The sequence below is a fragment of the Sceloporus occidentalis genome, unplaced genomic scaffold (assembly GCF_023333645.1).
Source record: "Sceloporus occidentalis isolate IW3139 unplaced genomic scaffold, rSceOcc1.0.p SCAF_4, whole genome shotgun sequence".
Taxonomy (NCBI): domain Eukaryota; kingdom Metazoa; phylum Chordata; class Lepidosauria; order Squamata; family Phrynosomatidae; genus Sceloporus; species Sceloporus occidentalis.
In genome coordinates, this window is record NW_028316984.1 from 119,002,717 (window position 1) to 119,026,338 (window position 23,622).

General features: G+C 40.6%; 1 protein-coding gene across 4 annotated transcripts in view; it reads right to left on the minus strand.

The window, feature by feature from the left end:
- PRMT3 (protein arginine methyltransferase 3) overlaps positions 1-21,048 on the minus strand; it is an 80,852-nt gene extending 59,804 nt beyond the window's left edge. For 2 of the 4 annotated variants that reach the window (XM_089521362.1, XM_089521365.1), the window contains exons 1-7: positions 19,580-21,048; positions 16,951-17,033; positions 15,398-15,447; positions 13,151-13,253; positions 11,172-11,325; positions 9,118-9,259; positions 5,020-5,085 (exon numbers count right to left, since the gene is read on the minus strand). In XM_089521362.1, coding sequence (XP_089377488.1) covers positions 5,020-5,085; positions 9,118-9,259; positions 11,172-11,325; positions 13,151-13,253; positions 15,398-15,447; positions 16,951-17,033; positions 19,580-19,623 — 642 coding nt within the window. In that variant the 5' untranslated portion in view covers positions 19,624-21,048. Of the gene's footprint in view, positions 1-5,019; positions 5,086-9,117; positions 9,260-11,171; positions 11,326-13,150; positions 13,254-15,397; positions 15,448-16,950; positions 17,034-18,261; positions 18,830-18,860 lie in introns of those variants that run through there. The other 2 variants (XM_089521363.1, XM_089521364.1) reach the window with 2 other exon arrangements.
- Positions 21,049-23,622: the final 2,574 nt, after the last annotated feature.

A 23,622-nucleotide genomic window follows, 5' to 3' on the forward strand; every position in this document is an offset into this window, starting at 1 on the left:
TAATACAATAAACCTTATTCCTTGAGTCCTATGACAAATTGAAGCCTTGTAGGCCAAACTGATAATCTACTAATGAATCAATGTCACTGAACATGCACATTGCTGTTCTTTTGGACCTTCAGGTTGTTTCCAACTTATGGTGATCTTTCATGATATTTTCTTGATGAGCCTTGGTATTGCCTCTTGTGGCTGGGAGAGTATAATTTGCCCAAGGTCACCAACGGGTTTCCATGGATGAGCTAAGATTTGAACACTGGTCTCCCAATGTCTTAGTCCAAGACTCAGACCATTACATCACACTGGCACACAAACACTTTTTATTTGCAACCTCTACATATAATTATTTATGTAAAGGTAAGGTGATAAGTATGAAGAAAGGGGGGGGGGGGGAGGCCAAAAAACTGGAAACAAGGGTTCAAGCATACGGCAATTATTCAGACTGGCAACATCTAATGGAAGACTCTCATTTTATTCCACTGGTATTATTTATGTTTCTGTAATTAAATGCCTATTAGCTTTTTACATTATGGATCTTTCAGTGATTTTTCTTTGCACTGCAGGAATTTGTTTCAAGTGCAAGCATAACATAGCAAAGTCTGTAACTGGACTTTTTTTTAAATCCACAAGAAGAAAAGCAAAGAGAGAAAAATAAGTTGGCTTAGTGACAATAGCATACTTTTAAGTGTAGGCTTACAATCTGAAAAAAGACTGAAAAATATGCTAGTACCTAAACATTTACATTAGTTATTATGACTACTGCATTCATAAATGTCCCAGCTGGTTTAGTTCTCTGACAGTGTATTTGTTTTATGTTTTTCTCACACCACTATAAATACATATAAATAGGACTGCTGTCTCTTGCTGTTTGAGGTTACAGATTCCCAGCAAGCACTTCTGCATCAAGTATCATAATGTAAAACTGTATTTCTAACTTGATAACATCACCACGCAAAAGTCAAATAAACCCTTTCACTCAACCATCTGTTATGTAAGGTCAACACAACTATATGTGGAAAGTGGAAGAAATGGCATGGATTACTTCTACTGTGCTCAAGGATGAACAGAAAAAACAAAATAGAGTGTATGTTTGAGACTGCATGACAAAATGACTGGTAGCGATACAATTAGCTCAGGGCTATAATTCACTGTAGCCCTGGGCCACAGTTCAGTGGTTGAAAACACATTCTGCATGGAGAAGACATCGGGTTCAATCCATGGCACCTCCAAACAAGTGTAGGTGCTCCTGGTCAGCCCTAAGGCAGATCAGGGAATAGGGATTCAGCCTGTGCTGGATGGTGTTACACTCCCCTTAAAATCTCAGGTTTGCAGTTTGGGCATGCTCCTGGCCTCCACTCTGAGCCTGGATGTCCAGGTTTCAAGCAGTGGCCAGGAGTGCATTTGCACAGCTAAAACTTGTGCTCCAGCTGCGTCCATTTCTTGAAATGCCAGATCTGGCTATGGTGATACATGCCTTGATTACATCCTGTTTGGACTACTACGATGCACTCTATGTAGGGCTGCCTTTGGAAAGTGTTCAGAAATTTCAGTGAGTCCATAATGCTGCAGCCAGAACACTGAACTGGAGCCAGTTACAGGGAGCATATAACTTCCTTGTTGGAACAACTTCACTGGCTACCGGTTCGTTTCCAGGCACAACTCAAAGTGCTGGTCATGATCTATAAAGCCCTATATGGCTTAGGTCCAAATTATTTGAAGAACTGTATCTCCCCATATGAACCTGCCAGAACACTAAGATTGTTGGGGGAAGGCTTTCTCTTGATCCCATCACCATCCCAGACTCACTTGGTGAGGACACAAGAGAAAGCCTTTTCAGTGGCTGCTCCCACTCTTTGGAACTCCCTTCTACAGGAGGTTAGGCTGGCCCCCTCCCTGCTGGCCTTTTAATGGCAGGCCAAGACGTTTTTAATTAAGCAAGTATTCAAAATATAAGCATGCCACAGTGGTTTTTATACTGAGCATGTGCATTACTTTTTAACTTCCATTATATTTTTAATATAGTTTTATATTATTTTAGGCGATTTTAACTGTTTGAAATTTTATTGTAATATTTTTTAAATCTTCAACTGCCTTTGGGGAGAAAGGTGGCATATAAAATAAAATAAAGTAACAGCAAAGAATTAAGCCTAAAATGCTGCAGAGCCACTGCTAGTCAATAAAGACAACAGACAATAGCTAGGAGGGAAATTGCTAAATAGCTAAAATGACTTTGTGTAATGCAAAAAAGCAAAACTCTTTCCCATACCAGTAACTTTTCTTCTCCATCTTAACTCGCACTTGCTAGAACACCAAACTGTGTTACTTATCAGAAAGAGTAAAAATAATGAAGGGGTGTCACAGGATCATTAAGAAACAACTATGCTCAAGTCTTGCATATCTTCAACAACATCTGTTCAATACATAATGAAGTAGATGTTTTCCTGGACACTACATTTCAGTAACAGAGAATTTGATAGGTACCACAGGCAGATATACAATAAAATGAACAGGGAGAGGTTCCTACAGCACAAAAAGAGCAGTTCAACATGTTGAAGCACACCTTTTACTCAGAACTAATAATATGCACATGTGAAATGAAAAGGGAAAAAACAGGTTAGGGAAGTCTTGCATAAATAAACAAAAATTCTGAACTTTCCAGAGACTACTTGAAAGCTTTTTCTAAGATGAATGTAAGGATGACTTCCTTTCAACAGCCTCCGCTTTTCTTATGATTTCCATTTTTGCAGTCAAACTTACAGATCTATTAATTTAAAATATATACTGGGGGTATTTGGTGAAGAAGACTTGTCTGCTCTCCTCTTTTTGCTTGTTTGCTCTTCATGCATACTCAGTAAGGGATGCTGGAGAGAGTGCTGTTTAACTTGCCTGTTGTAGGCAACTACAGCAAGATAGGCTAGAAGAAAATACCATTCTTTCCCAAATTACGTTTTACTGATTGTACTTTTTACTGAAGACATGTCACTGCAACACCCAGCCAAAGGCTGTATTCTGCAGTTCTCCTTCACGATCCCCACAATGCTAATGTCACTAAAAACTTCCTGCTAGATGGAGGATAAAGATGAGAAGGGGGGTAGGCAGATGTGAAAAAGAGCTTAATCTCAAAGGCTCTGTTAACTAAAGTATGTCTGTATTTGGACTGACTGTTTACTACAAGGAAATATTTGCCATAAATCCTTTCTTCTTCTGTTTGTTCATCAACAATTGAGATATAATGCTATGCAGTGTGGTGGTAGTGGTTTGAGCACTGGACTACAACTCTGGAGAATAGAGTTCAAATACCTGCTTGACCATGGAAACCCAGTGGGTGACGTTGGGCAAGTCTCAAACAATTTCAGCCTCAGAGGAAAGGAAAGGCAAGCCAGCTCTGAACAAATCTGACCAAGAAAACCCTGTGATAAGTTCATCTTAGGGTCACCCTAAGCTGGAAAAGGCTTGAAGGCACACAATAAGAACTGTGCCAGATCTTCATAGCAGAAAAGTAGGGCATCACAGTTTCTTCAAGAATGTTTAAATTTTTATTTTAAAAAATAAATCTGTCCATTTTTGTATGAAAATCAAAAAGTTACAAAATAATACAAGCCAACAAGGCTATTAGTTCAGTTTTCAAAGTTATTCCTAGTGCTGACTTGAATCAGGGCAATTTAAAAATAATTAGACAAATGCAAATCGCAGCAAAGATGTTTTGCTTGCAAAATGTGGAATTGAAGAGAAGCCCACAAAAAACAAATTTTAAATTTCACTGAACGTGGTTTTATTTAAAATGTTAGCCAATGATTCTTATACTCATTTGAATACATTGCAGAACAATTGAGAAGCAAACCAAAAACAATTTCCCTCATATTAAGCCAAACCCATAACTACACAGGAACAAGCAAATTGGTGTAGCATTCCTGGAACTGTATCTCCACAAACTAGGATGTCTGATTATGCACATTCCACTAAATTTAACTGCAAACCGCATGCATCAATAGGCCCCAATCATCAGCTGTGAATCTAGTTTTAATCTAGTTTCTGTATTCCTCTCATACACAGTTGGTACTTTTCAGACTTCATACGCACAGCAACTGTGTCTTCCTAAACTTTATTACAAAATCTATTATTTGTTTTATTCCACCACCACCACCACCACCACCCCACTTCTCAAATGTCAAAAACTAAGATACATATGGTGCAGCAGTCTGACATAGCCTTTTTAGTACAGGGTATACTCACAATTTTCTTATACAAACCCAAGGTTTTTATATTTTGAAATTTAATAAATATACCAAGTAGTGTAATTTTAGCTGGTAACTAAGCTATTCATGGTGCAATTTATGTTGCTGAAGCAGTAAAATAAATCTAAGTTTAATATGAAAATAAATAATGAATATATTTCATTTTTCCTAATAAAAAAACCCTAGAGGGATTAAAAATTCTAAATTTCCAGAAATACATCATCTCTAAATATAACAGTAGAATATAGTGCCCAGTACAAATAAATTACCCCAAAAAGTGGTGTTTTGTTTTGTTTTTTTGTAAAATAAACTGTTGGAAATGTTCAATATATACGGGCATCAGTGAAAACAAGACGATGGTATTTGACATCTTTCCCGGAGGCAACTGCATTTGAATCTAATTCTTCATGAAGCATTTATCACACAATGAAAAGGTTAGGAAATAATGTAAATTATTGTAAATAAGTGTCCACACCTCTACATCAGCTGCTGTGTAAGAAAAGGAGACAAGAGAAGGTTCTATAAAACCATGCCATCATAATTAATGAACACTCAAGATAGCACACTGCACAGTGGCAATGCTGATCAGCTTTTCCCTTATCAGTACTCTGCACTCTCCAGCAGCTGCATAATGTTCTCTGTGCAATAGGACTCCAGTACATTCAATCAAAGCTTGTCAAAACATTATTCTTCCAGTTCTAGAAAAGAAGCCCTGTTCCAAGAAGCTTTTATTACCTTGGGTCACAAACTATAAGAACATCAAGAGTTTAAAAGTGTGCCTACTTACCTTATCTCTGAAGATGTGGGGATTTTCATATATGAAATCACGATAACTTTCTGTGCGTACTTTATCCTAATGAAAAAATGTTCAACATGAGTTATTTTAGTTACCACTGAAAAAATTCCCATCCCATTTCTTAAAATGATTTTCCAAGCATGATCACTTCCCAGAGTAAAGATTTTGTTCAGGAAGTGGTGAATTAACTTCCTATATAGTCTATTAGTCAGCATTAGCAAAATTAGTGAGTATAAATAATTTGTAATACTGTACATTTAAGATTATTTTTTCTCCTGTCAGTTCAAAAGCAAAGGGTTAACTGTTAACACTGATTTTATGTTGTCCCTTATTTCAAGCACCATATCAGCAAAATGTTTCAAGATAGATTCAACAGCATTCTTCTTTTATCTAGGTTGCAGATATAACTGTGGTATAATAACTACTGCTCTCACTTTTATGACTATAACATGTCTACAGAACAAGATAAGCTGCTCAGTTTCTTGGACATGAATGAAGACTGCATGAGCCTCCCCAGATGTTGCTGTACTGCATACTCATCATTCCTCACCGCTGGCTAAGCCCCTTCAGTCCAGCAACATCTGTACGCCCACACATTCCCCATGCCTATCCTAGGACAAGCTTTATTGGTAGCTAGCACATAAACACTTGGAAAGATGCAAAGCCAGGTATCTTCAATGAAGGTTTGTTAGCCACCATACAAAATACTAGTATTCAGAAAAAGTCTTCAGTGCTGAGTGTGCCAAGAAAGGTACTTGTGGTTTTCCCATTTGCACACATGAACAGATGTAGTATATTTATACGTGAGTTGGCTGAGCAACCAACATCATTCCTTTAATACCCGCAGGCAGGGAGACAAACTGTCAGCAAGCCATATGCTTGACTATTCCCGCAAAACAGCTAGAGAACCAATCAGCAAAGCTAAGGAAGCCAGTACTCATGACTTTATTTTTAGCTCTTCATGACACTGGTAAAAAAAGGATAGAGCACAAAGAGAACAACTTCTTTAAAAAGTAAGAATTTCTGCTTGCATACAAACTAGACACTGCACCAGCTAGGACAATTTTATGCAACAGCTAGCACTGTAAAACCTAAGGGCATAAACATAAAGTCACAATGAAAGCTACATAACCATGTAAATCTACTGGGTGACCCTGGGCAAGTCACACTCTTTCAGCCTCAGAGGATGGCAATGGCAAACTCCCTCTGAAGAAATTCACCAAGAAAACACAATACCTTAGGGTTGCCATATTTAAAATTTAAAAAACAGAAATTGATAAATCAACCTGAAATGAGTATTCAAGGCAGGGGGTTGGACTGGATTGCCCTTGTGGCCTCTTCCAATTCTATGATTTTACAAATTTCAACATTCAACATTTCAACCATCAGAAAACTCTGTTATGCTGCCTTCTGCCCTATGAGGCACAGAAAACAGCAACACGGGGGGGGGGGGGTCTGCCTTTCCATCAGCAATGTCAAGATTATACAATGCCTTTTCCTGGGAGATCCAGCTATCCACCTCACTGGACATGTCCAGATGGCCATTTTAAATATCTCAGCTTGGATGTGCAGTTGCAGCATTATTCTTCAGGCACTTTAGATTTTAAGTTGATAGGCCTTGTTCCAACTTAGACCAACTGTCTAGCTAGTTCAATGGCCCAGCTAAAGCTCTCTCAGGCTTCCAAGAGGACTTTTTTCAGTGTACATCAAATAGCCAGGGATCAAACTTGGAACCTCTTGCATACAACCCTCTTAACATTTCACCATAGTCTTTATCAATTTTAATTATTTAATTATTGTTGCATTATACTAAATGAAAGCCACCCTTTGGAGCCAACCTGGGTAGGTGATATAAACATTTAATTAGATTTAAGAGTCATGATATTGCTCAATGAAAAGATTAATGGGAGGTACCTTTTTGTTAAATATGCAGTAATCTAATATTAAAAGTCTCTCTGTTAGTCACAAAAGCAGTCAGCTGCAAAGCATTCAGACTTCTGTCGTCACACTTTTTGGTGCCTTAACTTAACAGATTTTCAACTGCTGTCTTCAGTCTATGCACGGTTGCTCAGGAAAATGCCAGTCATTTCAACCCTTCAACATCAGTGCACTCTCTATTTCAACACAGTGCTAACAGACAAACACTGTCTGCTAGGCAGTGCTAGGAAAACTGAATATAAATGAAGAGCTGTTATTCTTTTAATAAGCAATCTATTTCAATACTGTAACAACTTAATTTTATTTTAATGTACCATTTTTCTATGTTTTTAATTATATTGATCTTTTAAAACTGTGAGCCACTCTGGTTCCCAGTTCTGGGAAAAGAGCAGGATACAAATAATAATAATAATAATTATTATTATTATTATTATTATTATTATTATTATTATTTGGTATCTGCAGTACTCTCCTCCAGCACCACGCAGCCCAGTTTTATTTATTTACTGAAATTATATATCCAGCCTTGGAGATGAAATTCACAGCGGAAATATTGTAGTGCAAATGATGCTGATTTTGGTATGTATGCCAAGGTTCCCCCCACCAAAGATTTCAATGCTCACTCAGGGGCTGAACAGACCACTCCTTTCAGCACCGGATCAGGGCCACGGCAACTACATGTTGCAGTCCTGACCTGGCCTTTCCACAGTGCAAAAAGGGGTTCCTTTTTGCACCACAGGAAGGGTACCATAGCTGCCGGCGCCGTGGCTTTTTCACTCTGTGTCATCTGGATGCAGCGCTAGAGGAACACCGTGACACCCGCCAGATGGTGGGTCACATGGCATCACATCGGTATGGGGGTGGAGTCGGGCCGTGCGTCGTGTGGACGCCATGCCCCCACTCCGCCCTGATGACAGCCTTTCTCTGCCTTGATGCCGCCCTCTGTACATGAGGCTATGTAACCATGAATTCTTGTTCAGTTTTGTTCCTTATATATCAAGGCACAACTCAATACCCCAAAAGATCTCACCTGCAAAAGAAATAGTTTGGTTCCAAGTACCTCCCCACACCAGTGCTTGACTTCCCGCTTTTAAAAAAAGACCTCTTGGTTATTCACCCAGAGACAACAAGTCTTGAGGGAAGCAACAAGAAACAATGCCTTAGGTTGGTGCAGGAAGTGCTTAAGCTTTCTTAAGGCATTGCTTCTTGTTACTTCCACCAAGAATCGTTGAGTGCATGAGTGATTAGATTAACCAAGTAAACTGATGTCACAAAGCAAATATTATGACCAGTCTATTCCTATAGGAAGTACAACGTCTTCAGTCACTTGCCTCAGGAATGCAGGACTAACCTAAACTAACCAAATCTAATATCAAAGCATTTTAAATATAATGCTGTCTAGAATTTGCCCTTCCGTCATGTCTGTAACTAAAGTCAAAAGACAAAACTACACAATGTACCATTCATAAATATAACAGATGGACTATAGTCCACAAACAAGATCAAAATGAGAGAAAATATATTTTAATTGTTAATGTCTAGGTAGTGCTGACCATTGCACATGTGCAAACTGGATAAAATCAATTAGGGCCTCAAAGGATTTGATAAAAAGTGATGTTTTGACTTGGCATCCGAACCACACACTACCATCTGTGCCAATCTTGCAAGGTTTTAAAAAGCTGGCAGGAGACCACACTCTGAAACATTTTTTTAAATCCAGAAAAGCCTGAACAGCAGCTAGGAGTGGCAAACTTTTACTTCCAGGTGCCCAAAGCTGTGGATATGATAGCATGTTATGGCTCTTCAAAGAAGCTCAAATTGAGGCAAACCCACTCCATTTCAGGCTCCACAGCTAGCCCATCCCATCTGTAGGACTAGGATCACACATGGCTGTCTGTGAACCTTTAACTATCCAAAAATTGGAAGGTAATGCCAGACAGAGCATGACCCTTTGAATCCTAGTCAAGGTATTTATTCTTGTGTATCATTTTTTTTCTCACTGTTTGTCTTGTGTCTCTTATGAAAGCTTTCATCAAAGTAACTACCAAGCACAGACAGGGTTAAAAATGCAGCTACACTGCAGCACATATAGCAGATAGCTTTGCTGCCATCTTTACAGATAGAAAGACATACTTCTCTTCATTTTCTAACCTTTATCATCTCTTCATGGATACCATAGTGCCCATATGAGCTGAAGTAAACATCCTCCTCATCCTCCCGTAGGTCCGCAATGCTGCTGACTGATGAGCCACTTCTGACTTCTGTGTTCATCACAAAATCCTGGGCAAATTGCCTGCAATCAGTTTGAAACATACCCTTGAGATACAGGGATGGGACCATTAAAAAGGCAGGAGAACGTGTGGAGACAAAGCACTGGTTTCATAGAATAATCTTCTGCCTAAAGCATGCTGAAGCTCCCTCTGCTGGCTGCTGAGCAGAAACCTAGTACTTAAAACTTTGGTATTGGGTAGCTCAATATCAGTTACTTTTCTATCATTCAGATTGTACAGAACTTGGACTGGGAATTCTGACTAGCTGTTTTTATGAGCAATCTTCAAGATAAAGGCCTTCAAGATAAAGTTTCCACTCGTGGACACTTTCTTCAATCACAGAAATTGCAACCATACTGAAGATGTAAAAAATGATTTTGAAAGGTGCTTTTAGAAGACATGTAAACAGCTGGGAAGCAAGGGATGGAGATATCAAATTGTTCAACTCCTTTATGAAGTAATAACTTTTGAAATAATGCTTTTTAAGAATCAGAAGGATAGCATATAGACTACTGATTTGTAACACTCTTACATCATTTCTGGGGGTTTTTGTCTCTAAAGAAACTGGAAAAATACTACATAGCTGCTGTATTTTTGATACACTTCCATCATATGTTACATAAAGAGTACCAAAGTCCAGACTATCTGAAAAAAATTGTCTCTTTTATATGAGCTAATCCGCGTTTTAAGATCCTGAGGGGAGGGTTTTCTCTCAGTTCCATCACCATCATAGCTATTCTTGATGAGGACAGAGGACAGTCTTCTTAGTGACTGTTCCCAGAATATGGAATTCCCTTCTATGGGTAATTACGCTGGTCCCTCTCTGCCCTCTTTCCACCAATAAAAGCAAGCCTTTTTTTATTTAGGCAAGCCTTCAGATGTTAACTGATTGCTGCAGAAGGATCTTTTAATGGGGGGGTGCTCTATTTTTATCTTCATTATGTTTTAATTCTTTTAAACTATTTTAAACTAGTGTTTTTTTAATCGGGCAGCATATTATTTTTTAAATTTTTTTATAATGCATGTAGTTTTATCTGTACTTTAAAAAAAACTGTTGCTGTAAACTGGACCATTCTGGGAGAAAGGGGGAATATAAATTAAATAAACAATTAAGTGTATGGTGGACAGAGTCATGCTCAGTCCCTTCACTGCAACTTAGCACAGCTTATCGTTTATGTACGTTTAGGACCAAGACACTCCTGGTACCAGATTTAGCCAACACACACACACACACACACACACACACACACAGGGTTAATAAAACTGCCTATGACTGCTCTTACAGTCCAGTGAATAAAACCTTTTTGCTTATTTTCATTTGGCTTATTTAAGTCCACAAATGGTTCTAAATAAGCATGGGCTAAGCTTAAAGCAACATAGTAAATTTGATAAACAATATAATGTCAGCAACTATTGTTATTTTAAAACTTCACTTTTCCAAATACAGTGGTACCCCGGGATACGAATGCGCCGCCTTACGAAATTTCCGGGTTACGAAAAAAATCTACTTAAAAAAACTGTTCCGCGTTACGAAAGTTTTTTCGGGTTACGAAAAAACTTTTGGTGCTTTTCGGCGCTATTTCGCACCAAATCGCGGCTTTTCCCCATTAGCGCCTATGGCTTTTCGGCTTGCGAAAGCCTTTCGGGTTACGAAAGCGGCGGCGGAACGAATTATTTTCGTAACCCGGGGTACCACTGTAGTAAACTCTCCCTATTACCTTACAAAATGTGATTTGGCAGTAAATTAATGGCAAGTCATGTATTTGAATTTTATAGAAAGCCTACTATCTTCTCCCTAATCTATTCAGTGAAATTAATACATTGATGAACTTCTAGTAAACTTTTCAACACTACCATCAACCTAGCTTAATATTATACATTCAAAATTGTTTCTAAGATTATGAAAGAGAAAAAAATACTCAGTAAAATCAATACCTCATTTTTTGAAGATCCTCTTGGGCGCTGGCCAATGCATCTTCTGCCTGTTCAGCTCTTTGCTCTGCTTGTTTCAAAAGTTCAGGGAGAGATGAAGCTTCAGTTAGACCATTAGGGTAAGACACACTGGTGGAATGAAGAAGATCATCTATATCTGAAAAAGAACCAATAAAATTTACCACACAATATACAAATATTAAGATTTATGGGAGCTTGAGGATCTAAAGAACTGTATGATTTCTGTATGCCTAAGGGAACTCTGAACTATGTTTATAAATGCTCAAGTCCTACTCATGCTTTTGTATTATATTTGATTTTGCTGTTACCCTCCTCAATCCTCAAAAGGGAGAGGCGGGATACAAATAATAATAATAATTATTATTATTATTATTCATGAACCAAGAGAAAGTAACATGAAAAAACCCCTCTGGCAGGAGCAGTCATTACTACATGTAGAGCCTGCCAAAGGCTGAGAAGAAGAAATTTTTCCATGCTACTTTTTCCAAGATTCTGTCCCAATCCTCAACCTGCACAAGTCAAACATATTAAATGAAAGAATATTCCACATTAAGTGACCCCACCCTCAAATTACCTTTCTCCTGTTCAGCAAAAATACAAGGAGAAAAATGGGACCAGATGAATGTGTGCTACACACCCATGATTGCCACAAACATCTGAGTCATCAACAAAAGGAGTGTCTCGACTTGGATGCTGAAGTGCCCCAAAACAAGGTATTTCAGTCTCACCCAAGAGCAATTCAGATAGCTCATACAGTGGCCCCTTGTTATCTGCTGGGGTTTGATTCCAGGATCCCCCATGGATAACAAAATCCATGGATGCCCAAGTCCCATTAAATGCAAAGCATACCAAAATGGTGTCCCTTATATAAAATGGCAAAATCAAGATTTGCTATTTGGAATTTATACTTTTTTTTAATATTTTCAAGTCATGGATGCTTGAATCTGTGGATAAAATAATCTGTGGATAAGGAGCGCCAACTATATAGGAAAACAGTGGGGAGATGCAGAAGAAAATCAGCAGGATCTTTATCCTCTCTGTTGAACATAAATGAGGGCCAGAACAGATCAGCATAAAAAGCCAACTTGGAAGTATGGCGTACACATGATGCACACCTCCAAGATTCCCAGAAGCTGGCTTCACACCACCTGACTGCCCAAATGTGGCGCGGCATTTAGACACCACATGCCGCCAGAGCACCTTAAAACTGCTTTCAGCTGTGGCAGGACCAAAAAGCTGGCTTTATCCCTGGATAATGTAATTAGGATCTCTACTACATTTGCCAGAATGCCATGTTTATCCAAAACCAGCTCCTGGATAACAGATATTTTAACAGATCTAGCTTCCAGCAGAACTTTCAAACCACATCTGTGCCAGCCACAGATGGTGGCGAAACATCAGGAATAAATTCTTCCAGAACATGGTCACATAGCCCAAAAAACCCACAAAAAACTATGGATGCCGGCCATGAAAGCCTTCGACTTCACAAAGATTCATGTTATTTTCCATTTTGCTTTTTCAACAAACAAGGCACTCATGGTGGCTAGAAATAATATTCAAATAAAAAACAAACATAACAAAATTAAACACAATTAAAACATATCACTCAAAAGAAAAGAAAAAAGTCCTGCGCTTGCAGGGAGCTCCAGAACTTGGGAAGAGTAATAGAATCTCATTTATATCTCCATCAAACATGCCTCTGAAGGCTGTGGGACCAAGAAAAAGGCCTCCTCAAAAGATCTTAAAATCCAGGGAGGTTTGAAATGGAAATTATGTCCTTTAAGCAGATTCACCAACCCACATTCTTGTTATAGTTTTGTAAGTTACAGAACTCTATTATGTACGTCTATTCTGTCTACCTTATTCAGAAAGAACAAACCAATACTTTAACCCTCATCCATATGGAAATTGCTTATTTTGCTTAAGATGCCACTTGAATGTGAAGTTAAATGATACCCTACCAAACTGAAGTAAGAGGTCATCTTCCAACACAGGCTTCAAATATTTATCTTCTTCCCAAGGAAGTGGAAAATTCACAGAACTAAAATACCCCGCTGTTGGTTTCTGGAACAGAAAATGGACATGAACATTCTCAGCATTTTTAATCTACTCAGTATGCTAAAGCATCCTTATAGAGACCACTGAATAGGACTAGACAAGACAATGTTAACTCAAAGCAGTGCTATCATGAGAGTTGGTCACATTGCTTTAGAAAAGAGTTCTGTAAAAAGCTGTGTCTGTACTATTGCTATTTGTACATTAACTACAAATTAGAATACTGGCAGTCCTGCAGAGTGGACAACACTAATTTATATTAATTGTAAGAAAGTAGAAAGCTATTAAAATTTAAGATGACATGCAAATATAATATGAATTGCATGCAGAAACCACCTGTGACTGGGTTGTATCCAGGCCATACTGAAACAGTGAATTTAATCTTACCATAGCCAAGTTCCTAGTTGCTTTTCCAGTTTGTTTAAGCCTGGTAATTTTTGTGACAGTACATTTTCCCTCCTAGTGCCAAACCACAGTAACTGCCCTTTGAATTTCCAAGACAACCATTCCCATCTCATGATTAGTAAATTCAACATCTTTAAGGAACACTGGCATGTACAATTACAAAAAAAAAAAAAAAAAAACACCAAACTACTAACTTAGTAACTGTGTAGCAAATTCAAACAATAAGCTTATCCATGATCCTGAGTAGTACATTTCAACACACTCTTATAGTAATTTATTCTGCAAAAGCATGATCTTTATGAACTCTGCACAAACTGCAGGCTGTTCTATCTTTCCCCTTTCTTGCAGGAGTTGTTTTATACTAGCCACCATGACATGCTTACTGATATGCTTCCATAGCATATCAGTAATAGTGGATGCTCTTGTACATTCTTCAACAGCTTCTGAATTTAATTTTGAATGAATGAATGAATGCCTTTATTTCAGTTATAGGCAGTATAAAAGCAAATCATCAACAACAGCAACAAATTAAATAACAGAAAGAGTAGTACATACACAGCATATAAATGAACATGTAAAATACATTATAACAGGGGGTTTGCTAATAGACTCGCCACTTCATAGTCCAACCCACCCCAATTTTCTATAAGTGTTTGAGCCAGGAGAGGACATCACTACTCCCCTTTATAACACATGACTTTACAAACCTTTATAGCAGAGAAAATACTTTGAGATTTCCTCTCTGATCAAAGCTTAACTTTGTGGCAAGCAGCTAAGAGAATAACTATGGACAGGTTTCATAATGCACACGCAAACTTAATAAATGGTATGTACAGTGGGGCCTCATTATCTAGGGGCTTGTAATCCATAGATTTCAGCATCCATGGAAGGCAAGCACCCATTTTCACCAATGGTGGCATGTGCACATGGCAGCGCCACCATTAACTACCAATTGCAACACTAACTACCAATCCCAGCTCCATCACCACCCCCTCGGGCAGCTGAGGGGGCTCCCGCTGGGCCACAGTGCAACTGACCAAGAACAGCAAGTCCCACTTCTAGAAAGCCAAATTCTACCTGGTGATGTTGTCACTGCTATCTTCCTCCTCCTATTCATCCTCCTCCTATTTATCCTCCTCGTAATTTTCTTCCTCCTTCTCCTCCTTGCAATTGCTCCTGCCACCTGAGAAGAGCTGTTTCTGCTGGTGGCAGCACAGCCCTTCGAGCACTCGCCTTGATCCAGCAGAAGCTGCTTTTCTCAGGTGGTAGGAGTGATTGCAAGGAAGAAAAGAACGATGACAAGGAGGACTACTAGGAAGAAGAGGAGGAGGAAGAGAGCAATGGTGGCAGCTGCAAGAGCAGCAGGTTGGACGTGGCTTTCTACTTCATGAAGTCCCACTGTCCCCAATGGCAGTGCAAACGTGCGCACGTGCCACCATGGGGGCCAAAAGGGACTTGAACATCCACAGATTTTGGTATCCGGGGGTGGGGGGGGCACTTCAGAATGGATTCCCCGCAGACACCAAGGTCCCACTGTATATACATTTTGTAAAGTATATGTCACAAGTCTGAGAGACAGGGAATCTTATGGTATATTTAAAATGAGTATATGCTGTAATTTCTCAGGAAACTACAGTATTACTAAATCCCAGACAAATTCTCCAGTCCATAATTCTGAGAATACAGTACAGTTTTAATACAAGTCTTGTTAATAAACTTGAGGTTTTCAAGAATATTTGAGTACTTACTTCCGCCCTAATAAAGTTTATTAGCTTGATGTAATTGTAGAAGTCAAGTCCTGAAAGAGGAGAGAAGGAAAAGAACAGAACTGCATTTAAACAAGTTGATTAACTTTTTTCTATATTTGCTATTTGTATCTGGACATCTTATTGTTGAACTATTTCATCACATACTTTAAAAGTAGTTGCAGATAAATTCTATGCAAAAATATGCACAAACCTAAAGCTACTGAGGCTTGGTAAGCTTACATCTGCATTTATTGATTGATATAATTGATTTACACCTCACATTTCACATTTATTGATTGGTTTTATTAATATTCTTCCTTTACGAATTTGAAATATCTTGATAGCAGTAAATAAAAAATTAAACTTCAGAATTTTGGCAAATCCATCAAAACAATAAGTGGACAGGTTACAGGGCTGGTTCTCTGCAAGGTATGGGAGATCCACATCCTATTGTTTCTCTTCTGAAAAACCTATTGGAGATGTTTGTAGCAAATGCACATGGGGGGGGGGCAATTTCACCATGGTTTTTGCCTTCTCTGAGCCATTTTAGCCCAAAGAGATTTTTTTTTCCCAAAAAAAAAAAAAAAAAAAGCAGTGATCAGGAAATTACCTTCCAGGTGACCTCTTGTTGACAGAGCCTAAAACTGCTTGGGGGGGGGGGGGGGGATAAAAAATGCCTACCAAGACAGCATTGGAGACAAAAATGTTTGTCCAAAAATACTGGGAGGCACACAGAGCCCACACTTTCTTTAACCTTTACTGAAACCCTTGTTCACAGGAAGAAGTCAGTTGCCAAAGATTTGCATGAATACACAAGTCTTTGCATGCTGGTGAAAAGAGTTGTTGTTGTGGGGAGGGGTCATTCAGCTGCCTTCAGTGTGGGCGGTCATTGAGAAAGCACTCTCACATGACACCAAATGCTCTTCTGAATTTCAAGTAATGCTCTATTTTCAACAGAGCATTTACGTATTTTTGTGCAATAAATTATAGATTGCACTAGAATGCATCTAATAATTTTTTGGAATCTGAGATTAAGTCCCAATGTTAGTCCCAACTAACACAGACCCACCTACAAGGTGTGTATGTATATACAGACATGCCTCTATCTTCTTGGGTTTTTTAAAGGTCCAGAATAAAGTAATTTAGGCCTGTTACAGACAGCCAAAATAAAGCTGCTTCGAGTCACAGTGGAGGTATGGTGTTTCAATGATGCATGCTTCCTAAGAGTCCAGAAGTCGCACCAAAGCCATGCTCCAGCCCTAAGGACTGGAGCGTGGCTTTGGTGTGGCTTCTGGACTCTTAGGACGCATGCATCATTGAAACACCATACCTCCACTGTGACTCAAAGCAGCTTTATTTTGGCTGTCTGTAACAGGTCTTAATATCCCTTTATGGTCTCTTTTTGTATCAATAAACAATATTTCAAATACTGTCGGGAAAAGTAGGCCACCATACATTTTATGATGTTCAACTTAAGCTTTGATCTTTAAAATGCAAACTTGTGGGGAACTAACCAGATACTGGAACTACATAAAGTACAGAGGTATACTTACTGTGTTTATGAACCACCGTTCCAATACTGAACCCATGGTCTAACATACAGTGGCCAAAAACATCTTCTGCTGAACAGAAAGACCTTGAAAAAACAAGTAGAAAGATTTTAATATATACACTGCTAATATGCCAATACGGTTTTAAAATAGTTTCTAACTGCATCACGAAATAGAAAGTCAACAAGCCCCTATAAGCCTAAATCCAGTTGCTACTCCCAATTACAGCAGACCCACTGCATCAACAGAGTAATTCTTACTGATTCAATGGTTACTCTAGCTGGAACAAGCAACTAGATTTAGGGCAAAACTTCCATGTGAGAAGAAAGTATTTGGACAATTATGGAACAACACACAGCACTAACTTCAGGAGTATGCAAAGGAAACAGATGAAAATCTGGAATCAGGAGCACCGCTCAGCACAATAGTGAAGAACAAACTTTGCCACATAAGAGAAAAATCAGGGGGAATGAAAAGAGAAGTACTGGTTGACACATAAGTTCAAAAAGAACCAAGGATGCCAAATCCCCTTCGCTGGCTGTACTCTTCACTTCGTGTAAAGAACCCTGCTGCAAAGTTCATCACCACTGTTTATGGTCATCCCTATTTATCGCTATGCACAGACTCTGACAGATCCACTTAACACAGGTGCGATGAACAGCCAGCAATTCCCCAAGTTTTAAAGCTGCAAAGATGCCCCATGATTATCTGCACAATAATCCCTGACACCTCCTTACTACTAAAGGTGAGATGCCTGAGAGTTGATTGAAAACTGAATGGCTCAGACAGGCGAACTTCTATTGGCCTTTCCCAACCCATAGCAAGAAGGGCTTAGTGTAAAAAAAACAACTCTTGAGTACTGAGTGTTCAGCTAAGTGTTAAAAAAACATGTACAAGAAATGGAAAAATTGGGAAAGTGACAAAGAGGAATTCAAATATATAGCCATTATATAGTATGTAGGGGAAAAGTAAGAAAAGCTAAAGCACAGAATGAACTTAAGTCTTGCCAGACAGATTAATAGCAATAAAAGGGGTTTTCTAGTTACGTCTGCAGCAAAAGGAAGAACAAGGCAATAATAGGGTCGCTGTGTGGAGAAGATGGCCAAGTACTAACCGGGGATAGAGAAAAGGCAAAACCACTCAACACCTTCTCTGCCTGAGTTTTCTCTAAAAAGGAAAATAGTGCACACCCTGAGGAATGAAGATCGGGGGCGTAGTGGGGGAAATGCAGCACAGAATAAGTAAAGAATTAGTACAGGAATTCAAGTCTCCAGGGCCAGATGAGCTACATTCAAGGATATTAAAAGAACTCACAGAAGTAATTTCAAAACCACTGACAATAATCCTTGAGAATTCTTGGAGAAGAGGAGAAATCCCCACAGACTGCAGGAGGGTAAATGTTGTCACGTCTTCAAAAAGGGGAAAAAAGAGGACTCAAATAATTATCACCCACCCAGCTTGACATCAGTATCTGGAAACACTCTAGAGCAGATCATTTAACAGACGATTTATAATTACATAGAAAACAATGCTGTCATTATTAAGACTCAACACAGGTTTCTCAAAAACAAATCATGCCAGACTAAAATCTCTCAAATAAGAGTCAACCTGGATGGTGATATTACTGTAGAGGCTATGAGTGAGGTGTTCAGCAACTCCGTGAACAGGATTACACTGGATCAGTTTGAGTCTGAGTACTGAGGACATGGACAAGCTCCTTGGAAGTGTGAAGAAGACAACTTGCCCACTCGATCCCTGCCCTTCATGGCTGGTCGTCCAAGGAAAAGATGCACTTAGGAGTCACTTAAGACATATCATAAATGCATCTCTTGTCTAAAAGAAGCGGTGGTACAGCCACTTCTGAAAAAACCCTCCCTAGATCCCTTGGACATGAATAATTACAGACTATTCACCTCCTGTTTTTAAGCAAGGTGATCGAGAAGGTTGTTCCTCTTCAACTCCAGTCATGGATGATTTTAAAAAGCTTGTTTTGATGGTCCATAAATGAACAGCCAGTGTGGCGTAGTGGTTTTAGTGTTGGATTCTGGACACAAGGGTTCATATCCCTGCTCTGCCACGGAAACCCTCTAGATGACCTCAGACAAGTCAGTCTCAGAGGAATGCAATGGTAAACCCACTCTGATTAAATACCAAGAAAAACCCATGATAGGTTCACCTGAGGATTGCAATAGGTCAGAAACACAACAAAACCAACAGCAAATTAATCTGTCAATATCATCTTACTTAAAAAGAACTTTGTTGGTTTTAAAATGCTTTTGGATATTTTATGTTGCCAGTTCCTGACACTGTAAAATATTTCTTCTGATTTAAATACTTTCTTAAGAGTTTTAAAAATTATAAACATGCATATAGCCCTGAATCCTGTTTAACTTCAGTAAACTCACCGAATCAATGGAATTTACTGATGTGTTGACTTACCATTCATCAAATTGACTGAATGGGGCTACTCACTCAAGAGTAACCAACAGGGTCCCAACCAAATTTCCTGGCCTTTATTATAGATGTGACACAAGAAATAATAACACCAGCACTGGACAGTGGAGCAGAAGCAGCTGCTCTTAAACCCAAAACCGGCCTCTGAAGATGCGGACTAGAGTCCAAAAAGGCACACCTCCCAACTGTCCCAATTAATCTTCTGTCATCCCGCGTTTTCATCTGCTCTTAAAATGTTCTGGTTTCTCTCTCTTCCTCCCACTTTCCCCCTTCATTTTGGCTTACTTCAACTTCAGCAAAACTGAGTTCAAAGTGCAAGAGCAGTGTGCCCTCGGTTAACTCCGAAGCGGGGAGAGATCAAGGAATGGAAACTCGCACGTCCCAGTTGTTCCTGTATGCCTTGAAATCATTTCTGAGTTATGGAGATCCTAAGACAAAGCTATCACGGGGTTTTCATGGCTCGACTTGTTTGGTGGGAACAGAGGAGTTTCCATGGCTGAGAGAGAGTGCCTTGCCCAATGTCGCCTTGTGGGTTTCCATGGCCAAGCAGCGATTCAGATCCTGGTCTCCCAAGTCGTAGTCCAACATCTAAATACTAGGCTCAGGTAAAAGCAAACTTCTGCAGCCTCTCTTATCTTCCAAGATAACAGAATAGTTACTTTTTTGGAACAGGATTCCCAGAGTCCCTAAACAGCACGTCCATTAAATGGCTGGGTTATTCTGGGATTTAGACCCCACAAGTATCTTATTGAAGGTCTGCTTCTCTCCAGATATCCCCACACAGCTTTCTAGACCCAGGGCAAGCCAGAAGCATAGATGTACATGTGCTATTAATGATAAATGAATGAATAGATGGACAAAAACAGAACATTACTTATGCTCAGGAGCTGGGGATTTCAGTGCTGAAATGTGCAATGCACCTGAGCAAAAGCTGTTGTTCTAGGTCACGTCAAATGTTCTGCTTTGGGATGGAAACAACTCCGAATGGCTCCAGGTTTTAAGCTGCCGTCCCAAATAAAAGGAAGTACTGCATATCAACAGTCTGAGGACAGTTGAACAAAACCCAGAGATAAAAGAAGGATTGATGGCTGAGAGATGTATGTTAGGGCTTCCAATGAATACACAGGAGTGGGAATGTTTAATTCAGTGTAACCCAGGAAAGTGTGATTTGTAGGGGTTTTTTGTTCAAGACACTATAAAACCTTGGTTTATTTTAGGATCAAGGTCCCAGTGATTTGGAAGAATTTCCTGCTGGAAAAGAACCTGTTTCCTCTGAGCTCCTTGGTCTCCTGCTGGTTTCTGGGTAACATTCTGGGCTTCAGGTAATCGATAACAGACTGGCTCTAAAGATGTGAGGAAGGGGTGCCTCCAGAAGGCCCTTTGGAGGACTGGCGAACGGAAGGGCGCCTTGGTCCTCGCTGCGGAGCGGAAGGGGCTGCGGGCGCTGCGGCGCAGACCGTCCCTCCTCCTTCCTCCCGAGAGACACAAGCGGGGTCTGCCCAGTGCCCTGCCCTTCCACTCCGCCCCCACTGCCACGGCTGAGTGCTGTGGGATTCTGGGACCTCTAGTCCTGTGAGACGCTCTAGCCTTCTCTCTCGGGGGTCACAGCTATCTGCAATCCCAGGATTCCACAGCACTGAGCCATGGACGGAGTCCCCAGAAAGCTCTCTCCTGCGAACCTGGGGCAGAAAAGGCAGGGCGCCCCGTGGGCGGATCCCTCCGGCCCCTCGCCTCTCTCCTCCTCCTCCCAGGCCTCCTCCTCCTCCCAGGCCTCCTCCTCCTCCTCCTCCTCCTCCTCCTCGCCGCCGCTGTCGGACGCTCCAGGCTCCGCTTCCCAACCGGGGACGAAGGAGGAAGAGCCAGGCCCAAGCGCCGCCATCGCCGCCGCCGAGGAGGAGCCCACGTGCCCAGCGCCCCACGTGACCAGCCCCTTCTCGCTTCCGGGTGACGCTTCCCGGCTCCGACCAATCAGAGAAAGAGAGTGGCGGAAGAAGAAGGCGCGTCTGTACGGCGAAGGGAGCGGGACAAACTTCGTAAGAAGGACGGCCCTTCGAGAGAGCGCAGTGGAGGGTTCATAGCAGGATTTCTCATCTCTGCTTTCCTCCGAAAGGGCGCCCCGAGGCCTGTCTTTGGAATGGCCATGAGCAGTTCACCTGATGAGGGCACTTGAAGTGGGTGCATTCCTGCATGGCCCAATGGGACTCGCCTGGGTGGCCCTTGTGGGTCACTTCCAGCTCTAGGGTTCTGTGGTTAAGGCTGCATCCTGAATCTGTGACCAAGGCGCCACAGGCATCTGATAGTCCTCATAAAGAACAAGAGAAAACTGTTAGAACAGAACAGGGCAAGAGGAAACTGTTATTATTATTATTATTGGTGGCATTATCATGGTGTCACCCCCCCCCCCTTTTGATCTCCTAACATGTCACACCACACCGAATCCTTAGTAATGCTTTTTTGTACTAATGTTACTCGTAAATCATAATTCCCATATACCCCTGAATGTAATTTTAATAGTTCTGACATAAACAACTAGCAAAATTAAAATTCTACCATCAAATTACAATATCATATGCACAACCGTCCTAAATGTATTTACAAATACACAATGAAGATTTGGTTTAAATGTGAGGTTAAAGGAAATTTAAAAAGAATAAACATTTCAAAATTTTCATTTTTTAAAACAAATTAAAATTTTGAAATTTTGAAATTTGAAAAATTCTGGGACCACTCCTTTCTCTCCCCAGTGAGCTTTCCCTCTCTCCCACCATCTCTTAAAGCATTTCAAAGGGAAGCAGATGAATGCCACAGCCTGTTCCTGCCAAAATGTAGGTGACAGGAGCAGTGGTGTTACCCCACCCGCCTTTTAGGGTGTTGCCTGGTGTGGTCCGCACACACACACACACACACACCCCAGTGACACCACTGTTCCCCATTACCATGTATTGATGTGAGAGCTGGACAGTTAAGAAAATGGAGAAACACAGAATAAATTCATTTGAGATGCGGTGCTGCAGGAGAGTGCTGAGGATACTGTCGATAGGAAAAAGAACAAATAAATGGGTCCTAGAACAGATCAAGTCGGAAGTTTCCCTGGAGGCAAAGATACTAAACTGAGGCTGTCGTATTTTGAGAAGGTATGACTCATTATAAAAGACAACTATGGCCTGATACAGACAGGTCAAAATAAAGCTGCTTCGAGTCACTTTGGAGGTATGCTGTTTAAATGATACTGCACCTAAGGACTGGAGTGCAGCTTTGTTGCAGCTTCCAGACTCTTAGGACGCGTGCATCATTGAAACACCATACCTCCAAAGTGACTTGAAGCAGCTTTATTTTGGCCGGTGTGTACAGGGCCTATGTTAGGAAAGATAGAGGGAAATAGAGAGGAAGACCACATGCGAGATGGATGGGCTCAATTAAGGAAGTCACAGGTATGAATCTGCAAGAACTTAGAAGAATAGTGGAGGATAGGGAGATGTCTCAGAGATGTCTCATCCACAGGATCACCATGAGCTGAGATTGACTTGAGGATGGTTAACAACAACAAAATGTTGCCTGCCACTTTTCTTTGTATTTGTAATTGCTTGGGTGAAATCTAAAAGTACTGTAAAGCTATAAATTTGTGGAATGAAGGATATTTTGATTGCTGATGACAGAATTCTTATTGGAGGGGGAAATAGCCTTATTTTGTCCCAGCTGACCACAGCTATACCTTTAGTTCTATCCTGCAGAGTCCTGAGGTTTAGCATTGTTAGTGTTTTCATAATTTGGGGTGGTTCATAATTTGAGGAGTGTGATAAGACTTCCTTTAAAACTTAGGCCAGGTACATATGGGCCCTTTGAGACGCCCTCGTCACGTGCGAGGGTTGCCTGGGGGGCAGAATGCCCACACGCCCTGCAACCCTCGCACATGACGAGGGCATAACAATGGCGGCACCCTGTATACATGGGCACCGCCACTGTTACGTAAGCACCACGCGGCGTTCGCAAGGCACCGCACGGCACTTACGTAACCAGTGCGGCAGTGGCTCACTCGTGCTGCTGCCGCGGCTTTAAAAAAACTGCTTTTTGCAGGTTCTTTTTCCGCTGGCGGGAAGCCACACAGTTTAGTGACTGCGGCTTCCCTCTGGTGGAAAAACAGGCGCCGGGAGTCCGCCCTTTTGGGGCGGTGTGTTCCGCGCCTTAGGGCCCAAACAGACAGGCCAAAATAAAGCTGCTTCA